The sequence below is a fragment of the Diplotaxodon limnothrissa genome, linkage group LG23, assembly GCF_057381915.1.
Source record: "Diplotaxodon limnothrissa isolate DT_005_m linkage group LG23, D_limnothrissa_male_GT1.1, whole genome shotgun sequence".
Classification (NCBI taxonomy): domain Eukaryota; kingdom Metazoa; phylum Chordata; class Actinopteri; order Cichliformes; family Cichlidae; genus Diplotaxodon; species Diplotaxodon limnothrissa.
Window position 1 is genome coordinate 11,694,863 of NC_140617.1, and position 26,195 is coordinate 11,721,057.

General features: G+C 45.1%; 1 protein-coding gene across 3 annotated transcripts in view; it reads left to right on the forward strand.

Annotated features, from left to right (window-relative positions):
- ssbp4 (single stranded DNA binding protein 4) overlaps positions 1–26,195 on the forward strand; it is a 92,380-nt gene that overhangs the window by 43,650 nt on the left and 22,535 nt on the right. For all 3 annotated transcript variants that reach the window (XM_085347204.1, XM_085347203.1, XM_085347202.1), the window contains exon 5: positions 25,859–25,948. In XM_085347204.1, the coding sequence (XP_085203330.1) occupies positions 25,859–25,948 (90 nt within the window). The remainder of the gene's footprint in view (positions 1–25,858; positions 25,949–26,195) is intronic.

Consider the following 26,195-nt stretch of genomic DNA (forward strand, 5'->3'; position numbering starts at 1 on the left):
GAAGCCATATTTAAGTCTGCATCCACACTCGCACGCAGACAGTGATTCACTGAGGCTCGGACACTTTTTGGCTTCTTTAAAAAAAAAAAAAAATTATTTTCCTCCCTTCGCAGCTCAAGTCTGTTTTTTATTTTCAAGTAAATTGCAGGAAATGTTGCAAAGATGAAAGTGTTGGACGACAATCACAAATAAAGCCGAGCCAAACCTGAGGTTCAGTCAGATTTACATGCCTGTATATCCTCCAGTGCAGGCAGTACAGTGCACACGACACACACATACACACAAATATGAGTCAGGCCCCAGAGCTGGGCCCAGTCACCATGGTAACACACTGCTGTGTGTATTAAACAGTACAGTGATTTGGGGCTGTCGGACGTCCTTACCCCCACATATAGATGTAGGTGCAGGTTTCCCCTGCTCAGCTTCTCTCTCGGCTTTGGCTGAAGCCACTTTACGCCGACAGAGACGTGAAGCTGTCTCACCAGCCAGAGGCCCGATAAGCCGAGCGCCGGCTCGAGTCTGGCTCATGTACCGTAAACGGAGACAGTGGAAACACGTGAAGGAGCGCGCGGTCAAAAGGATGTAATTGCGGTACGTCTGCGCCGCTTGAAAGCTCCATCAAGGATCAGCTGAACAAAGACGAGTAGAAAGTGCCGGCTGATTTTCGGGCAGGTTTCTCCTTTCGTAGCCGGTTTCTCCTCGAGCACGAGTTTTCGGGTTTGCAGCCGTCATGGGAAATGCCAGACTCGTGAACGCGGGCCACCTCCAACCACAAATGATGCTTGAGACCACCTTTAAAGAGCGACAGTATGCAGACTTGGCGTTCTTTCTTATTTCCTTTTTTTCTGGCTTCTTTACTTGCTTTCTTCATTAAATGCACATGATCATGCACATTCAGCCACACACACCAAAAGAGCGACCTCGCTCCTGCTCCCCTCTCTCTGCTGTCTCAGTATTTTTCTTTCCCATTTATCATCACTGAAGCAAAGGAACCGATTCCAATTTCATGTGTTTTCATTCCGTTCCTCTATTTACTTATTTTTTCACCCCCTCCTCTCTGTTTTGATCCCAGGCAACCAGTCAGCAGTCAATAATCTGTTAAATAGCATTGATCGCCACCATTTAGTTTCCTGGCCAGCTACTTAGGTTATAAAGCTGATCAATGGCTTTGAATGGGAACCACCTAGATAGTGGATTGACTGCTGGGACGTGCTCCGCAATCATATAATTTGTCTTCATTTGCTGTTCAATTATTTGCCATAATGGCTGCTGTCAAAAACAGCCTCACGCTGGCCCACAATGGCACGCCGAGCCTCAAACTGTGGCGAGCTCTCCTTGCCAGCGTGCCCGACTCGCTCGGCTCACCTTGACGCTGCCCCTCCCCCTCCGCCTCTCTTTCTCACGCCGCTGCTTTCCGACGTCACGGGAAAGACATTAGGCGGTAAACGGCACAAGAGGAGCACTTTCACATGTTGAAATGAGTATGAGACCGTGTGTGTGTTTGGGGGGAGGGTTATGAGGGGCTTCAGAGAGTGTGATCTCTGAGTGCATGCAGATGGTGCCCATGGATGGATGTGTAGATGAAGCCTGACCCAGACTGGACTTCCTCTTCCCGAGAGCCCCTTCCTGAATTCATTAATCACCTGCTGTATGACATGTTGTATGTGTGTGTGTGTGTGTGTGTGTCCAAGTTTATTTACATGTGTGTGACTTGTGTAATTTCTTTTAGAATAAGTAGAAAAACCTTCAAAGTAAACTTTTTGGTAACATACTATGTCATTCTAAAAGCCTTTCTCAAACATTTTCCCAGCTACGGCGGTTTAAATCCCCCATGTTTGCTGGATTTTTGAATAGTACCTAATATACATTAATACTACACTGACCTGCAGTAACTAAACTAATCCTAATGCATGTAAATCACTAGCCAGGAGGCTGCTTTGTCATTCTCCCAGGCCTCATTCCAACATTAAAGAATCTTTAGCTTTATGGCTCCTTTTTAGGGTTTAATTGTGCTTTTATTGCTGGGGCATCCCCACCCTCATTCACGTCTTTCCACTCAGGCTCATCTGGCACGACTTCCCTCCAACTCTTTACTACTGTACCCCTCTCTTTAAATCTCTTGTCTTTCTGTCTGCCTCTTTTCTTCTCCTTCTACCTCCCCTGGTTTTATTGGAGAAGGAGTGTCCCCCTCCCCCCTGCTTGTTTGAAGTGGCCTGCTCATATATCACAGCCTTTCCTCGCAGGATATCCTCCCTCTTCCTGCCTCTCCCTCTCTTTCTCCCCGTCTCCCTTGTTCCCTCCCTCTCTGGGGTCATTAACTGGGGGGTCAGTTGGGGTGCGTGGGACAGGAATACCTGTTAACTCTATTTCTTTTCTACACTTTAACCGTATACTCAGCGGACACAATCCCACACACACAGGACAGTAACGGTGAATGTCTCCTCGGAGGAGCTCGGTGTGGCGCGATTCAGAGCCAGGTGGTAGGGTACCTGGTAGCAGGTGACGGAATTTAAACATAAATTCAGTCACCTGAAGAGTACAGAGCTTGTCTTGATTTCTGGGATGTGAGCAAATGTCAGAGTGACTGATTTTGTTAAACTGCTTGGTAAAAACCTCCTGACAAATATTCTGTACATCCCTCTCAGCCCTTCAAGGGATTCATCAGGATCTGTGGGTGTGTCTTGGGTTACCTGGTTATCTGCCAGTGGATCATTTTGGTAGGTTGAATGGGTCGATAACCAGTCGGGGAGTTGTTGGTTTTGAAGATCTGTGATGTTTTTCTGATGTTTCTTTCGGTGTTTTTGTGGTGGTACATACAGAAGTGACATCCAGACGGATGTTTTATTGTACAGAGATCGTCCACGTTACTCACCCCACTGAGTTTTTAGTGTTGTGGCCGAGCATTTCCCCAAAAAGCACATTACTATAAAATATAAAGTGTAAGAATCAAGTCCTTCTAATCTTTTTTTTTTTTTTTTTTTTTTTTGTACATTCAGGCTGAAGTCCGGACTGCGTTTGCATTCAAGCTTTACCCTTGCGTCTTGAGATCAACTGCATTTACGTGGAATTGGACTCTAGCTGGAGGCTGGCACTGCGCTCATTATTGAAACTGTCATGTACACAAATTGACTTGTTTATCTTATTTGCATCGGAGTTATAATTGTGGTTTAACTTGATTAACAGGGCTGAGATGCTCATTGAGATGATCATCAGTGTTTCAGATTACTCATTGCAGTTGTTCTTGTATTTTCTGGTCCTCCTTTAACTCTGCCCTCAGTGGTTTGAAAGAGAAAAAGATGGCTGAATGCTTTGTTTTTGGACCCAACATCCAAACGTATACAGCTTTTAACTTACTAAGTTATTCATATTCATCGGTGTGTACGGTAATTATAAATCAGTGTTTTCTTTGCTCCTGACTGGCTGAGAATATTCTATTATATTTTAATATTTGTGTTGCAGGGTTGAAATCCAAATGCATTTTTAAAAAATGGCCGCTGCATCTCGTGCATCTAGAAGAAGGAGTTAACATAAGGAGCCACGGTGTTTTGTCGATATGCCGACTGATGAATTGGCGTCATTGATGAATCTTTTACAAGTCACCAACGCAACCCTCCCAACCTCACAGGCTCATTTTGTCCTGCTTGTTTGACTTGTGATGAGATCTGAACCGAACGTGAAGCGATGGCACGTTTTACCACACGACTCTCACATTTTCATTATTACAGTGTTTGGCTGGAACGCGGGGGCGCAACCACTCCGGGTCAGAGAGAAAAAACGACGGGAAGGATTTGGTCTTAATTGGCCACGAGGGGAACTGTGTCATTTCCTACAAATTTTACACAAAACAAATTTCATCATTACACCATCACGAGGGCGTACTTCGGCGCGGTTTCCCGTTTGCTTCGTTTTATTTGCTCCGCCACAAGGATTACCCCACTGTCCTTCATCGGCCCCTCTCACAGCACAGTTTATTTGACTCTCATTCGTCCTTAATATCTTTCCTTTATGAGATTCATTATTCGCTTCTTCCTTTTCATAGTCCTTTAATTCAGCCTTGCACAGCCCCTCTCTCTGCCTTCCTCTCTTTTTCCCATTTTCTCTCTTTCTTCTGCTCCTTGTTTTTCCCTCTCCGTGCCCTTGTTGTCATTTAGCTGCTTCCCCCCCCCGCCCAACCCAGCCCTCCCCTTCTTTTACGTCTTAGATTTCCCCTCCACATTTTTCTTTCATCCATCCATCCATCCATCCATCCATCCACCCATCCATCGCACTCTTCAGCTCAGGACAAGGAGGTGAAAGCCAAGCGGATTACAGTAGCAGTTTAATCTGGCTGACCCACCAAGGGATTGCTCTCTACTTTTCTGTGAGGCTCCAGGGCTAGAGGGCAATGGGGCTGGGTGGTGGGTGGGGGTATTCAGACTCAGGGGTCCAGCAGAGAGGGTGGAGACCAGGTAGTTAACTGGGCTTTCATCCCCAGTTAACGCCAGGGGGGTTGGGGTACCGGGGCAACAGGGAGGGAATAAAATGAGGAAGAAGGTGGAGGATGAGAGCTGGTAAACTCAGAGACTTTATCCAGTTTGAGATAAAATGCTCTCCAGGATGGCGCTGTTGGTTAGTGTGTGTGTGTGTGTGTGTGTGTGTGTGTGTGTGTGTGTGTGTGTGTGTGTTTGGTGCCAGAGGTGGGGGAAGGGCTTTGGTTGTTATTAAGAGATGGAATATTAATGCTACTTTGCCTCTAATTTCTTTCCATCTGTCATCAAGTGGTTGTGTGTGTGTGTGTGTGTGTGTGTGTCTTGTCTATGAATAGATACTCCTCAGATATTAACAGACAATTAGTCTGTTCTGTGTTTCAAAGACAAAATCCAAACGTGTCCTTGGTGTGTTTTTTTTTGTCCTTTATTCTGAAAACATCAAATCTCGTTTTACTCCATCTCGTCAAAGTCATTCAGACTCATGTGGCTTTCATCCCCAGTTAACGCCAAATTTATCGGTTCACCAAGTACTGCGCCAGATTCTGTCTTTGTCGACCGACAGCCTCACATGTTTGTTTCCTATCGCTATTTTTAACTAACTCTTGAAATTTGGACATGAAGAGCCAGGATAATATGGCAATTAACGGCAGGGGTGCTCACTTCGATGGGAGAGGGAGGAGGATGGGCACATGAAGTCAGAGGTGGTTCAATTAAAAAAAACTTTAAGGAAATTGCTTATCAGGCTTTTCATATTAATGGCAGTCTAATAAAATATTATATCATTAATGCACTAATAGTGCTTGAAACACTTTTAGTTTTTGTTAATGGAGACCTTAAACTTTCTGGTACTTTCTGCTTTATTGGGTTAACTTTACCAGAACCTGAGCCTTGTTCTAACCCAGCGCTGGTATTGCTTGGATTTTATCATCATCTCACTGTTCCCTATTGTCCTGTCTAGGGATGGGTATCGTTTCGGTTTTATCCGATACCGGTGCCAAACCGGTACTTTTGAAATGGTGCCGGTGCTTAAACGGTGCTCAAACTGGTGCTTAAAGAATGGAGAACACAAAATTGGTCCAAAAACCTCTCATGTTCAGCTGTTTTTTTTGTAAAAAGATAACAATGTTAGCCTTTTCTGCAGCTATGGGGCATATATGGTATCACTCTTGGCTGGAAGCAGTGCTTAAACAATGGAAAAAACACAAACTTTGTCCAAAAACCTCTCATGTTTAACTGTTTTCCACTTTTTCTTTGGTCATTTTAGCCTTTTTGGCCAGGGTGAAGCGAGTATCTGCCATCAAACAAGAAGACAGCCGCATGTAGCTATGATGATGTTTGCTAGTTCACCTTACATGCATTAATGTAATAACGTGGTGAGCCTACTCAACGTAAATTACACACGAACAACATTAAGCTACTCACGCAGAGAAGAACGGCTGCTGCTGCATCATCATCCGTCATCATTTCTGCTACACTGGCAGGGCTAGGGGCCAGGACTCTATTCTTCGGGTTTTTGGGGGATGTTGCTAACTCCGGGTCCGATAACAGGCAACCCACCCGCATAGGGCTGCCACAAACGATTATTTTGATAGTCGACTAGTCACCGATTATTTTTGCGATTAGTCGACTAATCAGATCATCATCCATTGGAGGTACAGCCTACAGCTTATTGCACCAGCAGCATCTGGTCTTATATAACTATCATTAGCTTACAGCTTGAAGTGTTTGTGCTAACTAAAAATAAAGACAAGATGGTAGTTTATTAATTTTTAATGAAATTTGCAGATTGTTTCGGTGAAGTTTAATAAACTCCTTGCTTTCTAAAATATAACAGGACACCAGAGTATATTCTCGAGCATCTCACACTTCTGATAATCAGCTGTCTGCTTGACAGTTTTAGCTGTGCAAAAACTATAACTTTAATCTCAGCCAAACCGATTTACTCAGGAACAAATAAAATACTAAAGAAAGCCAAACAATAACATTTTTAAGTTATCTAAGTGACTTATATATATGTTTAACCTGACTAGCGAAAGACGGCGGTGGGTTTGAAAACGATTTGCCGGGAGTCCGGTGTTCTCACGGCTCTAGTTAGCCTTGCCCCCGGCTCGCTAACGAGCTAGTGGGTAACAGACGTCTCCGAAAACGTCGGAGCGCTTTTGAAAATATGTGGTGTCTTGATAAACTGAGCAGATATTTGAGGTTTACACAGCTACATTCTCGCCTGAAAATATGTTAAATGTTTATTTTGTGACCCAGAAAGAATAATAAGAGTAAAGTTAAAACTAACTAGCTGCCGCCATTGTTGACAACTGCGCTGGGCTGCGCTATGAATTCTGGGACACAGCTTCTTCTTCTTCGGGGTTTAATGGCAGCTGGCATCCTTGTACATGCAGTGCTGCCATCTTCTGTTTCAGTCCGTTATTACACTCTTAAATCCTACTACTCATTCCTGCGTCCTTTGTGATCTTACAAAGCTTCAAACGATGCGTCGACTATTAAATTAGTCGTCGACGATTTTAATAGTCGACATAATCGTGACTAGTCGACTAATCGTGGCAGCCCTACACCCGCAGTAGATGTGCTCGGTGTGAGGTCTCGCAGCAAGCTATCAAATACGGCGCATTTCTCGGCTTTAAAAAGAACGCTATGCGTCGCCAGGTGTTTCATCGGATTTGAGGTGTTACTTCCTTTGACAGTATCACAGTATCAGCTTAAAGCACTTGTTGCAGGGTGCTGAGTTTGCATCTTTTGCTGTAAAGTACAGCCAGACTTTTGACCGCTTTGCCTAGGGCATTTTTAATCTGTAGCTCTGCTCTAAAAGAACGTACGTACCTGGACCCGCCTACTATCCTCGGAAACATAAAATGATTGGCTAGAATCTAAAGTGTATCACAGCTCAGGAAAAAAAAGCACCGAAATAAAGCACCGAAATGTGTGCTGCTTTTCGGTATGGTTACTACCGTTTATGTCAGAACCGGTGCCATCATGGCACCGGATACCGGTACCCATCCCTAGTCCTGTCCTATTTTTTGTTCATTCAAAGGCCAAATCGTGCATCTTTCTTGGAGATTGTGAATTTAAAAATGATTCAGATGGGTATGCAGGTGCTTCCAGCAGCTGCAGGTAAAGGCTGTAGTTCAGTTTATGAAGAGATTACGCTGAATAACCCTACGGACATGATGATTTGGGTCCCCGTGTCCCTCAGAGGTCACTGCACATCAGAACAGAGTTGTTCTGAGTGATCGCCATTATCCTATGACGAGCCATTGAACTCTTCCAGGATAACAGTGCCCCAATTTATAGAGCACGAGTGGTCACAGAACGATTTAATGAGGATAAAAACTATCCGAATCATCACCGCGGCTATACAGGAGACGTTGGACCAGCGAGCTGGGAAGCGCTCGTATCAAAACACTGAAGAATGACGGTGGAGCTCCCCAATAGCATTTCATAGACGTGTAGAGTCGATGCCAAGGTGGATTGAAGCATGTTTTGGCCCAACACCTTCACTTTAGTTTCTCACCTTTCTCTACTTCCACTTATTTCATATCCTCGAGACTTTTCTTCATTTGGACTTTTTCCTCCAGTTGAAACAAATAGAAGTGCACTAACTTTAAGTGAAATCTAATGTTCCAGTTCAGAGAAAAGCAACATTTTTTGTTAATAGTTGCTGGAGCACAGAGCAAACATTGTTTTGACATTTTGTGTCATAACCTCGGCATTGGATGGCGTCCACCTAAAAGAACGCTAGACGCAGCCTTGGAACATGGAAAGGACTGACAATGCTGAGCTGTTTTAATGTCCTAAATAGCTTGTTGTACAGAGCTGAACGCAGCGCAGGGGTCTGAGGCAAGCTGTGTCTGTGGCTCTGTTTGCCTCTACAATGCCTTTCATGTCCCTCATATCAGCGTTCCTTTCATCAGTCCTCCCCCGCTGCGGTGTTTCGGAGGAGGGGTCCGGTTGGCGAGCCGGATTAGCTTCCAACTGGTGCTTGTCCAGATTCTGATTTTGAAGGGGGGCTTAACCAAACTTGCCTCAGAAAAGACGAGAGGAAGGAACAGGAGGGAGGGAGGAGAGGAAAAGCGTTCCTGTGGGGGTGACGCTCCTCTTCGGTTGTTTACCTTGCAATTAACATGCTGGATTGTTCTGTGCAGAAAAAGAAGAAAGTCAAGTGTGTAGAGGACGGAGCAATAGGCCACCGTAGATACAGATACAGCAGGGAGGGCCTGAAGTGCTGCTCGACACCTGCTCTATTGGAATAGCTCTGCGTCCACACAAGCACTGCTCAGCTTTAAAATATAGAAAAACCGAGCCACCCCATACTGCGAGTGTCATGGCGAGGGCACAGACGATGGCACTGACCAATCAGCAACAGATGCCCCCTGGAGGTAAATGATCTAGACTATGATTCGTGTGTGTGTGTGTGTGTGTGTGTGTGTGTGTGTGTGTTTGGCACAGTGGTTAAGACAGACCCTCTGAGCTGCAGTCAACGATACGGCACCCTGCGACATGGCGGCCTGGGGGATCTTATTTTTGGCCACACCAGGTGCAAGTGTTTTGGGCTGGTTACATGATCTTGCATGAATGTGTGTGTGCGTGTTGTTGGTTAGCATGTGCATATATAAAGCTGCAATTGTGTGTGTCTGTGTGTGTGTGTGTGTGTGCGTGTGTGTGTGTGTGTGTGGCCAAATGCTTGAGTCCAGGAAAGGTCAGAGATTGGGTGGAGGTGCCAGGAATAGGGGTGTGAGATGCCTGGGTGTCTGCAGGGCTATAACACATACACGCACGCACGCACACACATCAAGCCGAGGCCTCCAAACTAGGGCTGAACGATTATGGAAAATAATCTAATTGCGATTTTTTGCCCCAATATTGCGATTGCGATGCGATATGCGATTATTTTTTAAGGTATTTGTCTTCTGTATTATTAAACAAAGACAAGCAATACATCATATAGTATGGCCAATACTATATTACATTAATTTTAAACTGTTCTTTCCTGGAAGACAGACCTCTGTTATGATGACATGAGGTGATGCATGAATTGATGACTGACATTTTTATTTAACTTCTTCAATCACAACAGTATATTTGAACATACACAATAGTTTATTTTTAGCTTACAAACATCTGAGCATAAAGTGCTGACAAGGAACCCTGGTGTAAACATTAAAATGAAAGTCAGTACAATGTGCAGATTGCAGAAATATACATAAAAAAAATCAGTGGCTTTACCACACTCAGTTTTTCGACATCTGTGAACTACTAGACAGTCATTCAATTAAAAAATAATATTAAATAAATAAAACTAATAAATAAAAAATACACACATCTTACTGATCACTGCAGTCAGTAACATTACACATAAAGTGCAAACATAATAGCAATTGTATAAACACACACACAAACACGCCTTTAAAGTTTAAAGGCGTGAAATTGGACGGTCTAGTTCTGATTAGCGTCACCGCTGTCTCGGTGGAGTTTAATAAACTCGGCCGTCTGCTTCTTGCTATCTAAAATATAACCAGACACTGGTGTAAATTCTCGACTGTCTCATACTTCTGTTTAATAAGTTTTCTGTTTGACGTTTAGTCAGCTGTGTGAAAACCAAGGAGGAACCCACCCGGGGGATTAATAAAGTTTTATTTTATCTAATCTAATAACTTTAATCTCAGCCAAACCGATTTACTCACGAACAAACAAAACACTGAAAAAAGCCCAACAATAACATTTTTAGGTTGTCTAAGTGACTTATATATTACGTTTAACCCGAGCAGCGAAACTCCGCGGTGATCTGAAAATGATGTGCCGGGAGTTGTGCCGTTCTCGGCCGCATCAGTAACCCTCGAGCTCCCGGCTAGCTGTCGAGCTGGTGGGTAGCAGACGCCTCTGAAAACGTCGAAGCACTTTTGCAAATATGGGATATCTTGATAAACCGAGCAGATATTTGATGTTTACACAACTACTTTCTCGCCTGAAAATATGTTAAAAGTTTATTTTGTGACCCAGAAAGATTAGTATGAGTAATTTTAAAACTTAGTAGCGGCCGCCATTGCTGGAAACTGGAGTTTGGCTGGGCCGCGCTATGAATTCTGGGATATGGTAGTAATTTGGACAGCCTTCGGCGCGTCGCTGTGACGTAATCGGTCTACAAATGCGGCCTCAGGAGGATGCAGCCCATGAATTGTATAATATAATCGCAGTATAATCGCAGCCTTTGCGGTTAGAAAATTGCACTTGATCATGTCGCGATATTATCGCAAATGCGATATATCGTTCAGCCCTACTCCAAACCCAAAGACACATCAGAACAAAATCTGGTCAAAGTGGAGCATTTTTCTTTCCCTCCTCCATCGACTCCTCATCCTCATCCTCTCCTCTCCTCTCCTCACGTAAACACGATGCTGCTTTCTGGATCTGGGATGCCTGAGGGACAGAGCACAGACAGGAGCCCCGTCACCATGACAACAGCTTCTCCGAGCTGCCTGACACCCAGACGCCATTGGCTGAGGGCTGTTGGGGGGAGGGGGGAGGAGGAAGGAGAGAGCGCGAGAAAGAGAAGCAGGAGTAAGTTAAGCGAGGGGTAGAAGGAGAAGGCGGGAGGGGTATTATGGGGGTGAGGAGATAAGGAAGGCGAACGACCCCATTACTCCTCGTGGGGCCGTGCGTGCCCCTGTTCAGGTTCATGTGCTGGTTTGCAAAGAGGGAGAAAGGGGAGCAGAGGGCGGGGAGAGGGGAGAGGGGAGGAGGCGCAGGAGGGTGTGTGTGTGTGTGTGTGTGTGTGTGTGTGTGTGTGAGAGAGACCCTTGCAGACCCTCAAGGCTTCGTGGAGTTTCTTAATGTTTTACTGTGAGACTACAGGGAGCAAAAAATGCTTTTTTTTCTCTAGATTTGCTTTTATTGAACGTAAAAAACGTGTTTACACATGAAAACTGGAGACGCAGATACGCAGGAGCTGGTTGCTTCTCGCCTCTCGTGAAGCTTGTAGCTCTGTGGGTATGTTGTGTCAGCCACATAATTTACATACTCTGCTCTGACTGGCTGTCTGATGTCACCACTGTACCAAACATCGTTTCCATTTATTGCTCAACAGTTTGTTTGCCATATGCACACAACTGTTTAATCATTAACTTTGTTTTTTGGTGTTTTTTATTTCGAGAAATGATGAAGGACGCTGATTGACTGATGAACATGTTCGCATGTGGGTTGAAAATCCAAATATTATAAATGGTCCTTGTGGTGGGAGCTCTTCCAGGATATACTGAAAATGTTTGGCTATATTTAGAAGATGAACTGCAGACTGCATCTCTGTGGATGGCCGGTCAGCAGTGACAGAGCAAACTTTAGAGATTACCAGAGAGAAGAGGCGAGAGGTGGACAGAAAACAGGAAGGAGAAGGAAGTTTTCTGACCTTTCAGTGAGATGGACACAGCCAAACACGTCACAGATGTTACGTCTGAGAGGCTGCAGAATTATGTAGGCAATGCTAACAAGCTAACCTCAACGTGAAAACACATTTTTTCCCCCTTTCCAAGCACTTAGAATATGAAATATTCTTGTAATTTGTGCAGTCATTGTCGCTGATGTTTCTGCAGTTTGATGGTAAAAGCATTAACGCTACAAAGCCGAAGGTTCCGCCTGAGAGAGAGCTGCTGATGTGTGCTTTACCTGCAGAAAGGTGGTGAATGCAATGCACCGTGTTTATGTGCAGCTTGGCAGCCTGCTGGCACTGCTCGGAGGGGAAACGGCAACGGAAAAAGTGTGTGTGTGTGTGTGTGTGTGTGTGTGTGTGTGTGTGTGTGTGTGTGTGTGGCTCTCTGTGTACTGGGTCTTCCTGTCGTTCTGTGATCACTGGCATATTTAGACTAATCATTGAAGAGGGGGAGCATGTGTCTCCATGCATATGATCTCGGCTGCTGCATGGTGTGCGTGTGTGTGCGTGTGCGTGTGTGATTTTAAAACCATACACACAAGGGGGCATAAATGTCTCAGGCTGTGTTTGCACATGTGTTGGTGTATCCATCGCAGGAGACAGAATTTACTCTCTCTCTCACACTCACACACACACGCACAGGCACGCTCACACACATTAAGCTGTACTGAAGAGAAGTAGAGGAGGTTGTTGCTAAATCAGAACCAGAAGTTGAGGCGGAGTGACGGAGGGGCTCAGATGGGGGGTGGCGTGTGTGTGTGTGTGTGTGTGTGTGCGTGTGCGTGCGCACGTGTGTTGTAGTATGGGCTACACAGACTGGTGTAGTCTCTCTGTCTGGGATGTAGAGGTGAAGGTGAAGGGTGGGGAAGAAATAGTCTGAGTTAGATGGGGCGGGGGGGCAGAGAGGGATGCTGGGTGTTTAGGGAGTAAAAGGAAAAAAATCCCCACCACCCCCACCCTTCCTGCAAACAGGAATGAAACAGTAAGCATGTTTCACCTCGGCCATTAATCCTTTGTACTGACTGGAGACCTGAAGCAAACACAAAGAACTTCTTTCTCGTTCTTTAAATCTCTCAATTTTCTTCTCCTCTCTTTGCTTCCCTTTTATTCGCTCTGTTTCCCCCTTCTTGTTCTCGTCTCTCTGTTGCCATCTCTCCCAGCCTTTATCTTCACGTCTCATTCTGTGTGTGTGTGTGTGTGTGTGTGTGTGTGTGTGTGTGCGTGTGCGTGTGCGCGTGCGTGCGTGTGTGCGTGCCTGTTGTCCTCTCTCTGTGCTGTGCTGAGACTATGCTGGGGATATTTCTGTCAGCCTCTGTTTATTTATTGATGGTGATGCTGGTGAGAGTTCGCCTGCCTACATGTGTGCTTGTGTCAAGAGAAAGTGTGGCGCTCTCTGGAAATCTTTACCTCCTCTTCTTCTTCTTCATCCGGTCCTCTCCGTGACTCCTTCGCAGTAAATATTTGTCGGCCTCCATCCTAATGACACTGCAAGGCCGACCCGGGATGTGCTGGCTCTTTGACCTCTGAATAGCTGGATGGGAACCAGCAGCTCTGCGCTCTCTGGCTTGTCTCTTGTGGAGGATGAAAGGCTGGTGTCACTGAAACGGAGGCTTAAATCATCCCCGAATGAGCACCTCCCTGACACCGCTGTCTCTGAGCCACGCTGCCTGGCTACCGAAATAGTTCCTGGAAGCAAGAATGCAAATAGAGGACATTAATGTCAGTCCTCATTGTATGTCAGACCCCGCTGAACTCTTGGGAACCTGTCGACTGGTGGTCCAGAGGTCAGGAGGTCCTACCAAGGCTGTTTATCTTCCAGTATATCTCTGAGGGACAGGCAGGGAGCCGGGCATTTGAAGGTGTGATGGCAGGCAGGGAAGAAACGGGCAGGTTTGTTAGCAGCATCCATCGTGAATGTGCTTATGCTCTTGCTCTGTGTGCATTCCTTGGTCAGAGAGGGGTTCAGATAAGGGTAAAGCTGGCTTTAAACTAAAGCAAGTTGTGCCCGATTTCATCAGCTGACAGCACCAGCGAGTACTGGACGTATAGTGTTGCTTGGTCAGTCCTTACTGATTTAATTCTTCATTCACCGACGCAGCAGTGCAGGTTTGTGCCGGCTTTGTTTCCGATGCGTAGACCACTGAATCTTTCTTTGACATCATTTATGTTGTTTTTACAATCACCAAATCAACCAAATCCACAGCAGCTCACAGGTGGTGCTGTTGGTGCACATCAGCATCAGTGGGTAACAGAATAACACCTTAATGTACAGCTCTAATTTAACCCTATGGTTTACAAGCGTGGTGCAAACATAACCAGATATACGAGTGCTGATAAGCTCATCATAGCACACTGATGCCCCGAACGTTACCCAGTAGAGCTACACTTAAGAAAAAAAAGGTCAAAGCAGTCAGACTGGAGTCTAAACAGTCTTTACAACGACAGCTCCCGAGTATAAAGTCTGTCCGTTCGAGCACATAAGTGTTTGGAGGATCTCGTCTCGTGTCCTTCCTCCAGTGTCTTCTACCCAGGTGAGACTCCAAGCTGATACCTCGCAAAGCATTTCGCATCTGAAACGTCTGCACACGACAGGCGACAGTTTCTGGATACAATTGTTGCAATATCGTTAATTTGCGAAAGCAGTTATAGTGTTAGTTTTGGATTTTTGCACATGACTTTGCAGTCAGTTTGACTGGCTTTTCGCAAACAGGAAATATCGTTGCTGTCAGCAAATCTCCATTTCTTGTAGTCCTAATAACAGCTAAAGAGATTCTCTAATGCTTTAGACGACCTCTCCTGAAAGGGACACAGCCAGAAGTAACCAAGTTACTGTCTGAAACGGCAAACATGGTGTGTTTAAGAGTAGCAATTCGATTATGAAGTGACATGCGTCGGGATCTCGGGGCTTAACCGTTTCCAGGTAAAATTCTGGATTTTTCATCAGGGATTTTTTTTTTTCCAGTGGAGCTGCTGGTTTGTGTGATGCTATGTGATGAACAAGCACAAGTTTACAGTTGAAACACATGTACTGAACTGAAACTGCTCATGGGTCAGCTAAAGCAGCTGTCAAGCTCTTTTTCTCCTGTTACTGAAACACCCACCACCCCATCCAATTTTCTCCTTATCGCTTCCCTGTGGCAGCAGTTCTTCTCTTTTACCTTCGCTCTTATTTTTCTACCTGTTTATTCTTTTCTCTAACAACTTTCCTTCTTTTCTTTCTGCCTTTCTTCCTTCATTTTCCCTCTCTGCCTCTCCTCCACATGCCTCGGGGTCCTCAAGAGTTTCAGGAGTTCCACAGACTGTCCATTGTCTTGGGAATGTGCTTTGCTCTCTCCCCTCACCTCCTCCTCCTCCTCCTCCTGTCTGGCTGGAGACAAGGTTAGGTGGTGTTCAGCTTCTGGGTCCACAAGGCCACTGGGTTACAAGACGCTAACCTGATTAACTCCCCGCACCTGGACCAAGTCAGCTGATCAGGCTAAAGTTGAATATAGGCTCTTTTAAAAGAGGAGAGAGGATGAATGTAACTGTGTCGAGATTCTGGGATCAGCAGATTTACCACTGCATGAATAACGTGTGAAGGGAATACAGCGAATGATCAGATCTTAAAGATCTGAAAACAAGAAAATAAAAACACGTGTCAGTGATGGCTTTCCCGACCGCTTAACCCGTCTGTGTGTTTGGTTTAAGTCATTCTTAAAATCCATCCTTAGTGTGAGGGAAGAGATGACATGCCTCCAATTTCTTATCAGGCTTCTTGTGAATTTCTAAATTTATCAAAATACTTGAATCATTAGTTGTGACTTATGAGGTGGATGCTCCCTATGTGGTGGTGCCTCTGGGATACAAAATTGGTAGCGCGTGCCGTGTGTGTGTTTCTCACTGTGTGTGTGTGTTTCTGTGAGCGTATATTCATATCTTTGTGGGGACCAAGAAGTGGAAGTTTACTATACTTGTGGGCACCAAAATCCTGTGTGTGTGTGTGTGTGTGTGTGTGTGTGTGTGTGTGTGTGTGTGTGTGTGTGTGTGTGTGTGTTTCTGACTGTGTGTGTCTCGCATACCCAACCCCCCATCCCAGCGTCTGGCACTCAGGAGGACTGCTCCTTCGCGAGCGTGTCTTCCTGCCAGGGCCTACACACACACACACACACACACACACACACACACACACACACACACACACACACACACATTAAAATAGAAACGGGGTGAGTGGATTAGGCTGGTGTGAGATCTTTTTAAATGTGTGGTGTGTTTCTTTTGGTTGCTAAACATAATCGTCAGACACAACCTCAGCTCAGCAGACGGGATCGCATTTGGGCTGTGAGACAAATCTGCAGGCTGTTACAGTAGAAGACAGTAAAAACTTTGGTGTAATTCATCGAATTTTCTCTATCAGCAGCACATTACGCATTATAGCAATGGTAATTGTTTAACTACTGCGATGTGCAGACGTCTGACTTCAGCTTTGAGGTTCGCCACATTGCTTTAGGCGCTCTGGAATGTGTACAGCCCAACTGGAACTCCTTGGCTGCTCTCCCTCTCTCCATATATTTTTTATGTTGACGGTATACGGTACCACCACTTCCTTCTCCTTTTCATCTTGCACCTTCTCGGCTCTGCAGAAATAAAATCCAGTTGTGTGAGCACAACATGAGGAAAAAAGCAGAGCGAGAGAGAAAGGAAGAAGTGAGCATGAGAATATGAAAGAATGCCAAAGAATAAGGAGGAGGTAGATATTGCTAACAAGGTTGCCAGAGACTCTTTTCATTTTTAATAGTCCCGTAGGAGGTCTGGCTGATAAAGTGTTATGTTATATTATTAAATCCTGGCAAAGTTGGAGCTGCAACAGATTCCAACAGTGGCAATTGTGAAAGCGAGTCTGTGGGTTTGATAAAATTCACCAAAATGAATGGACGGGATCTTTAAACCTTTAAACAACACGTGTCCCACATGTCTTCTTTTTTTTTTTTTTTTTTTTTTTTACTTTTTACAGGTAAGTAATTCTTTAATAAAAGCATCTGATATTTTATTTTCAATTTTCAAGTAAGGGATTGCCGGTTGTCGCCTCGTTCCAGTAGATTTTAGCAGCTTCTATCGCCTCTTTTGCACTTAAAAAAAAAAAAAATCCCTGCAGATTTGATTCCCATACAGCCGAACACGGAGTCTGTCCTATTAAAATATGATTGTTTTGGTGGACTGGGACAAACGGTGGCACTGTGGTCCAGCAGCTTTTTCCAGTGTTTCTGAGTAGGATGCTTCTGCTTCCTTAGGCGCTAACATCAGCGAGAACAATAATCTCACGTATTGTCTTCTTCTGTGCCCAGTCTAGTTTCATTTCATCTTTTTTTATTTTTAAAGATCAGGCCTTATGCCACATGTTTGAAGGCATTTTTTGAGACTCAAAATGTGGCTTTAGTGTCAGGGTTACAATTGGTTATGGTTAGGTATTTAATTTTTCAGGGTTAGGGGCTATGGAAAGCATAATGTCAATTAGATGTCCCCACAAGATATGAATACCCTACATGTGTCTGCATGCGTGTGCACATTTAGCCTGTGTTTTAGTGCATGAAGGTAAAATCCACTGATGCTTTTATTCATCTGCCCAACAGAAGTTTGGGTCATTCCTTCCTTTATAATTTATATTCTGTAATTTTTTGTGTTACCAGCTTCATCTCAGCATTTCCCAGAATTACATTCTGCACAGCCCAGACAGCGGCTGTGAACCTGTTGATTTTCTGCTGTGGTGTTCTGGTTTTTGTTTTTTGTTTTTTTGCTTGGAGATGGCAGAGGAAAAAGTGATAATGAAAGCCATGGCAGAGGTTGAGGTTTTGTAGCTGAAAATAGGGAGCACCTCGCCTGCTTGGCAAAAAAGCAACATGGCTTTTGGCTGCATTGCATTCTTGGTGTAGAGAGGATGAGATGTCTGCGCCTCCTTTATGAGGGATTGCTCGCCGTGTAACTGTTGAATCTTGGTGTTAAAGGTCAGCTGATGAAAGACAAGGACGCGCGGCGCCTGACACGCTGTAGATGTGGAACTGAGCTGTAAAATGTAAATAAATGACAAACATTTATTTACATTTTTTGCAAACACTGAGAGAGAGCCATAAATGCGACACATATCTTCGGGTCTGGCTCTTTCCGGGGATGATCTGCAGCCCTGTCTGACCTGCACACCTGAGCATCTCACCTCAGGAAATATCCAGACATACTTCAGAGGGTGGAAGGATGCATGATAAAACCTTTTCTCCTATCTCTGACAAATACTCACACACCTTTCTTTCTCTGTCTATTAGGTTTTGTTTCTGAGCTCCGAGCGTTCTATTATTCCCTAATTAGCAGCATTAATAATCTTCAATTAGGCATTTAGCTTTGTGCACGTGTAACTCCTCATCCTTTGCTTAAAGTGTGTATGCGCGTGCTCGCCGACAAGCGTCATCGCGGCACCCTGTCCTCTGGTTCTGTCGTGGCTTTCCACCCAACACCAACTGTCTAATGAGGGAGTGAAAGGCCACGGGCGGAGTGGGAGGCAGGAGCTGAATATCAGTGTGTGTTTGTGTGTCTGCACACATGTTTGTGTGTGTAATTAAAGAGAAGTGCCAGCAGGGGGGACCGGTGTCAGAAAGGGTCACCAAGAGAGCAGCGGGCCATCGCCAAGCTTTGGTCATTAACTGCCGAGCGCCGGTAAAGGCGTGTGAAGGTACACAAGTGTATGTCAGGAGGCCAGGAACTAAATTAGTCTCCGTAAATATGTGTTTTACTTAGTTTACCCGTGTTTGTGTCACATTTCACTCAGAGTTTAGCTTTAGCGTTGAGTTAAAGACTTCATAAAGTATGCTGCGAGTCATTTTCAACATGTTTTGTTTATTATATTACTTTTATTGTTGTTTTCATGAGATTTCTGCGAGCCCAGTGCAGCATTTTTAGATCGCTTGTTTTGTACTAACTACAGTCTTAATCACAAAGAGAGAAAAAGATACATTTGGTCACGGTTGGTTGTTACGTTACCCCTTTAAAAAATATTAACATTGTGATATATCAAAGAGATACATTTACTTTTCCTTCTTTTTTTTAAAATAAGATACAAGATGGCAGCTTCTTCTTCCTCCTCCTTTTGAGGTCGGCAAAATCCTCTTCCTTCACACTGACAGCGGTGACGTCAGTCAACCTGATTTGATTGGTCAGATGGTCAGACTGGAGACAAATATTAGGTTAACCGGATCCTCAACAGAACCACTTATTTTGGACATAAAGCCATAAAAGTGATCGTCCACAAAAAACGTGTATCCACACAGTAAAGGTCATCTGGCGAAAGTTGAACCAGGCTGTTGCTGTGCGCCTTTGTTCCTTAATGCAGATGAGACTAAATCCTCTTAAATCCTCCCCGATTGTCCGACTTCTTGTGTTTTTGGTGATGGCGCCTTGTTCTCTTTGTTTTTATTATTAAGACTGTCAAGGACCAAAGCTAAAGTAAAACTTTAGTAATACATTGATCCAGAAAATGCTAATTCCTCCCGATTTACGTATAAACATCAAACAAAATTTCTGTTTTTGTTTGCTTGGCTTTCCTTATTTCAGGCTGTTTGTCGGTCACGTGGTGTTCCCTCCTCTTCACTCTGTCAGCTGCCATCCACAGAGAGCCACCGCATCAATATGATGTTTACAAGAGGCAGCAGTTGACGAGGAGAATAGTTTGTGTTTCTGCATTTGTTTGTTTCATCTCACTGTGTCTGCGTGTGTGTGTCCACAGTAATTTGTTTTCTTCCCTGACAGGTAGTGTGTGGATTGCCATGGGTTGATTGGTTATCCTGAGAGGTGTAGTGGGAGTTTAGGTGTGTGCTCCGGGGCTGCGTGGGGAGATCCGGGCGGCGTCCCCTCTCACAGAGCTTTCCCTCTGGGCTTCCAGCTCAGAGCAATAACTGGGTAGCTGGGAGGCTGCTCCGGGCGTCTGGGGCCCTAATATTGGGAGGAGATGGTTCAGAGACAGGAACAGTGCGAGGAGGAGGGATGTGTGTGTGTGTTTGTTTGTGTGTGTGTGTGTACTGCGGGGGGATCCCAAGCAGATTTGTTTACCGGTAATTAATTCACCTGATTGACATAACAGCTGCCAGAGCTATGGGAAGGCAACAGCATATGTGTGTGTTTGTGTGCAAGAACACCCCTGTGCATACTTACCATGCAGATTTTTCTGCATACCTGGTGTGTGTGTGTGTGTGTGTGTGTGTGTGTGTGTGTGTGTGTGTGTGTGTGTGTGTGTGTGTGTGTGTGTCTGCACACAGAGCAGACCCAGCCATTGAGGGGATTTCCATGTGGCAGGGTTTGGAGCAGGGTTCCTGGCAGAGCGACCCGGCAGTTCTCTGTCTTCCATCGATCGGAGCCGTCTGTCCACCGGCAGCACCGCTCACACCGAGCTGCCTCGCTGCTAATCTTTATAGAGTTGACTTCACTGACAGTTATTGGAGCACTTGAAGCTAAGGGGAGGAGAAGGAGGGCCGTGACAGAAGGACAAATGGGAGAGATGGGAGGAGACGGCGATCGCAGTGACAGTCAGCAGGGTTGTGAAAAGTAATTCCTGGTTTGGTTTGCACACGGGCCACATGAAACCAACAGGAACTAAATACATAGACACATAACAGAGCGCTCAGTCTGGCGTGAGACACGCGTGTGCAAACACATCTCTGTGTAACTTTACGTGAACGTCAGCCATAACCGAATCACAAGGCTTCGCTCTGTCTTCGTTGTTTACATTAACAACTTCATCTCACCTGCTCTTCAGCAGTTTATGCTTTTTTGTTCAGCAGACAAAGAATGAAAAATAAAGCGATGCCCTGTTTTGGGAAACACGAGCTTGGACTGGACTCTGTTACTCTGTGTGTGGCTGCATGCGTGAACTTTGTGGTCAGAGGATCTCGGTTTGGGCGGTTTCATGTGTTTCTGCGTGAGTACAGTCAGGTCAGGCTAAACCCTTGGAAACGGAAATAAACACAGGCTTCCACACAGATATTCAGACACACTCACACAGATACTAACAGGTCAGTATCAGTGTTGTTGTGACCAGCAGGTAGCAGTGTGTTGGCCTGCTTGTCTGGACCCAGATAACGGCAGATCCATTACCCCCTGGAGGCTGAGGTCTGATCACTGGGCAGATAGAGCCGCTCACTCACTGTCTGTGGACCTAGCCGGTTAGCCAGCCTCCACCGTGGCACTAAAGAGGATCACAACAAGGGGCCAAAGGAGGGCAGACCCCCTTCTGTTAGAGGAAATTGTCAAATGCACGTCCTCCGATAATGCCTCTCTCGCATCTCGTGCAAGCCGGCGATGGTAAAGATTGCCGTGGTTATGTCACATCATGGGACACCTCAAAATGGCAGCTGCTGATCATCTTATCACTCGTTGGAGAGATTCAAGTCGTCTCAATTATAAACGCTAAGAGAACAAACTGAAATATGAAGTTTATTTTCGTTATTTAGCCTTTGTCTCAAGCACAGTGCAGTCTGTGTTATTATAGAATGGATTACAGTTTGAGAAATGCGCTCCTTTGTTTTCTTGCTTGAAGAGTTACACGGAAAGATTTATGCTCCTCTTCCAGCTGAGCCTCGTGTGCTGTTCTCCCGTGTTTGCTGAACTTACTGGCTTCTGGCTTTAGCTTATTTACCAGAAAAGATATGACAGTGATATCAATCTATTCGTCTAACTTTTGGAAAGAGTCTTTCCAACAAGTGAAACTACAGCGTTAAACAGATGCACCTCACAGACACAAAAAGACTTCAGATGCTGTGAATCTCGTCACGCATCAGCAGAGACGAGAGAATATCCTTAACTCATTTAGCTCATTTGCAAAACATGGAGGCGGCATGGATGGATGCAGGGTTAAGAAATGAAGATGTCGCATATCAATCGTGTAAGTTCATTAGTTACAAGTGAACCAAGAGAAAACCTTGTGTTTGGGAAAGACGGGATCACGAAGTAATGTTATAAAAGTGGCGTATTGCAGGCGTCACTGGTCGTAAACGTTTCTGCTGAGAGTCGCTGTTTCAGTGGAAGAGCTAGATTCTTGGCTCATTTTTTGAAATAATGACCAAATTCGCAGTCAAATTTTTTGATTGTAGCTTGGAAGAACGATTGCAGTGAATTTGGCCTATTCATGAAGAAGCGTGTGCTGATTTGGACGAGGTGATGGCTTTTGTGGATCAGCAGCTTCAACACAATGGACTAATGCAACAGCATCGCCGCTTACATCAGCATCGCTCTTCTGCTTATGACATCGGCGGGTATTTGTGATGAAGTTATCGTTTTATAATCTCCGAAAATATTTTGTCTTGTAACTTTGCGAGTCTTTGTTTCGCCTAGATGCTCCACTTTAATCTCAGAGAACAGCTGAGCTTTTTCATGACTGTATTCTCTCTGAATATTACCCTCTCGCGGCTTTGTAATTTTTTTCAGCCTACAATGGGCCTAATACGTGTCGTAGAAATGCGGCGCTGATTATTGGCTGGCTCGGTGGGGATGGAGAGAGAGCTGAAGGAGAGCGACGGTGGTGAGGAGTTAGCACTGTGGAGGTTTTGTGTATCGGGTTTGTTTGTGCGGAGGGAAGAAAAGGAGAGAGATAGCTGTGGCAAAAAGGGCAGCAGCTATCAAAAGCCACAGGCTGCTTTAAACTCCACGTCTGTTTCTTTTTCTATCTTTTCCTCCTCTTTCTCTTCTCTCTCTTTCTTTTTGCTTTTCTCTCCCTCCACCTATCGCTTTCTCCCTCTCTCCCTCTCTCTGCTCCCTGGCCATGCTGATGATTGACGGCCTGAGGGTTTTAATGGGCACTGGAGAGCAGGAGCTGAGGTCGGGGTTGTCATGGCAACTAGGAGAAGGGGCCTTTTGCTGCTGCTTCACCTGAGTACTGTGGAGCCTCGTTGGCTGGCTGAGGCAGGCAGGCTCGCGCGTACGCACACACTCACTCGCCACACACACACACACACACACACACACACACACACACACACACACACACACACACTCGTCACACGTACTTACATGCCAGCACCACTTCCATTCACTCTTCCTCCTCCCTCTAAGATGTCCTGCTGTCTATTGAGCTATCTTCTCTTTTCCTTTTTCTCATTCTTATTTCATCTTCCTATTTTCTCCCTCTCTCCCTCCGCACGGCCGTTAAAGCGCTGAGACAAACCGCAGTTGGTTAACCGTGCGCACGTGTGTTTGTGTTGGTGTGGACGCATGTATGTCAATATGTACAGTATTCAGCCCATTGTTTTTGCTGCCCATTGTTCAACAGGAGAAAAAAGCGCACCACTGCACACTTTACAGTCTCGCGCCCTTATTTTTATTTTTCAGTTGCTCCATCAATATGGCTCCTAGAAGTACAGAAGCCCAAATTATGCACAAAGGAGTCCCTCACCAAAACCAAGTAACAAGCAGCGACTTCTTTTCGCAGTTCACACACTCCATCTTGATTCAGAAAACACTTTTTTTTTTTTGTTTAAATCCTGCAGTGATTATTAGCATAATCAGACCTAATAATGGATCCATTCAAACCCTCTCATACGCAAACACACACAGGCTCGAGATCTGAAACAACACAAATCATCTGCCACAATCATGCTTCTATGGGACCCAATCTGTTGCTTAGGCCAACCCCATTACCTGACCTGACCTGACCTGTCGGACCCTTTTCAACCTGGGAAGCGATTGCTGACTAAAGCCCCGCCCACACGTGATGGTCGGGGACCTTCGAGGCTCTCATGTCCTTCACGGTAAAAAGTAATATTATGAAATTCGGCTACATACCAATAGTGTGTGCTCATATACAGGACTTTTTCTTTCCATATTTTAACTACTCAATACTCTGTCATTTTTTTATGCATCTTCCTAAACAACACATCCTGATTTGCTCTGATGGTCAAAAAGACTAGTTAGAATTTCACGTTTTTATGTTTAATAGTTTTCCCCTTACTTGCACCTGTTTGTGTCGCTGCTGAATGGCTCTGGTCTCTGGTTGCCGAGTTGCTGCTCGTTGCTTCCTGTGTGGACATCGTGGTAGCCTCTGGGGACAATGGACAACTACACAAGACTTCCTGTTCCATCTGCTAATCACTGTTTACAAATACAGATGTACTTTAAAAAACTGATTAACTGTTTACAGACTGTAGCCAATGATTTTGAGATTGTTTCTGCGGGACATCGGTGTGGTTCACCGGGTTAAAGCTAATACTAAAGCTAACTGCATATCTACCCCGGTCTTTCTCCCAGCTTTCTTGTCTTCTTTTCTCTGTCCTGTCACATGAAGGCTAAACAGACTCTTTGGGGCCAAAGACTTTGTCCCCCTGTCGCAGATGTCTGTGAGACTGAGTCTCATTTAAGACCTGAGTTATTTGGCATTTATGCGTTAAAAGAAACATTGGGAGAGTTCACATGCTTCCCAGGCCACCAGGTCACAGTGGAAGGAAGAAAAATGATGCTTAGCACTTATTATAAGAGGGGTGAGTGTCCATTTTTTATCTGTGTGCTGTATTCTTTATTTTAAGGTTTGGAAGATCCTCTTGACCTCTTCCTCTTCTTGCTTGTCTACTGTTGAGGCTGGAAAGAACTGACAGTTCACACATAGACCTGAGAGTAATATAGAAGCATCTGTACTAAGCTCTTCTTCACTGTCTGACCTCTCCTCACCCTCTGAGAGAGCTCTCCAGCTCTTCCTCTCTTGGCCCGCTTCCTATTGTTTGCCAGCCTTTTCTGTTTAAATGTCTCCCCTCTCTCCTTTATGCCTTTCTCTTTCCAGTTTTGGCTCTTGCCTTACTTCTGTCGATGCCACATCCGTGCTCTGTCACGGTTGTTTTCAGAGCCCCACAGATTCACACCCTTTTGCCGCTGCAGTTTTTGCATGCGCGATTGTGCGCGCCCTGCCTCGTGGCCCCGGGGCGTGCTAGTTAGTGTCTGGGCTGTGCAGGTCAGGCGAGGCAGGGAGGGAAGTGAGCGGAGCTCCGGTTACAGTGGGGGAAGGGCTGGAGGAGAGCGCTGTGTATGTGCATTTGTAAATTATGTGGATTTGCATCTATGTTCAATAGCAGATATTGAGGCTTTTAATTGGTTATGCTTAATCAAAAGACCCATGGTTATAGTTAAGGCCGTTAGATTGTGTTCATCTTTAAGAGAAAGCAACAGTGACTATTTTGGTACACCCGTCCATCCTCCACAGCCTTTGGAGTAACAGCATCTAGGTCGTGTCTGGAAGACATTAAGACGGGTTGCTTGTTAGATGTCGGGGTATCTGTGCGGTCTTAGCTTTTCAGTTCTTCTTCCACAGGAATCATTGCAACTTTTTTTAATTGCTCCTTGCATTGCCCTGGCCATGCCAACGATGTGCTGATGGTCGGCACGACTGAGGCAGCGCCACATCTGTCTCTTCTCCCTGATGTTTAGCATCATTATTACTGTGAGAGAAAAGATTAAATACAGTCCAAAATCAATACAAGTCATAGATGCATTCAAGTGACACATTTATGCCCTGTTTTTGTTTTTTGTTTTTTTTTTACTTTAGCAGTTATTGGAAAAAAAGTGCTGTCCATTCATAGCGCAACGGGGAAACTAGTTTACTCCAAACCCACAGAATTCCTTCCTTAATGTTCCCACTAAATTACCATATTTGCATTTTGTTTTTGTGTCCATCGATTGGTTTATCACAGCACCCAGACAATCATATCTCCGTCAGATATCGTGAGATATCTGTAATTGCTCCATTTGCTCCAGAAAGAGCGCAATCAGGGTGAAAAAAAGGAAAAAAGTTTGATGGCAAATCATTTCCGAACAGCGCGTATCTCTTTCTATTAATTTCGGCAGACACAGGATTGTTTTAACACCTTGCCGATCGTTGATTGTCCCGTGACTGTGTGTTAATCCGCTGAAGGGAAATGCAGAGGCTTTTATTTTGGTTTTGTTGTGGTTGTTCTTTCAGAGCGCGGCCGCTGCTCCCAGTCCAGTGATGGGCAACATGCCACCCAATGATGGCATGCCAGGAGGACCCATGCCCCCGGGCTTCTTTCAAGTAAGAAAAATGACCTTCCGTCTGACTTCATCCCTCACCCACCCCCACAATCACCTCCAACCATCACCCCTCCCTTAGCCATGGCTAAGCCTATCCCTCTGTCTCCTCCTCCTTTTTTTAGCCTCTTTAGCTGTCCTAATCCCTGTCCAGATGTGTTCCCTTCTCTGTCTCTCTGCGTCCATCCCATATGTCCATATGCCCGGGATGTTAACTCCTGGTGCTCTGTCTGCTGCTCTAGACTCTACCC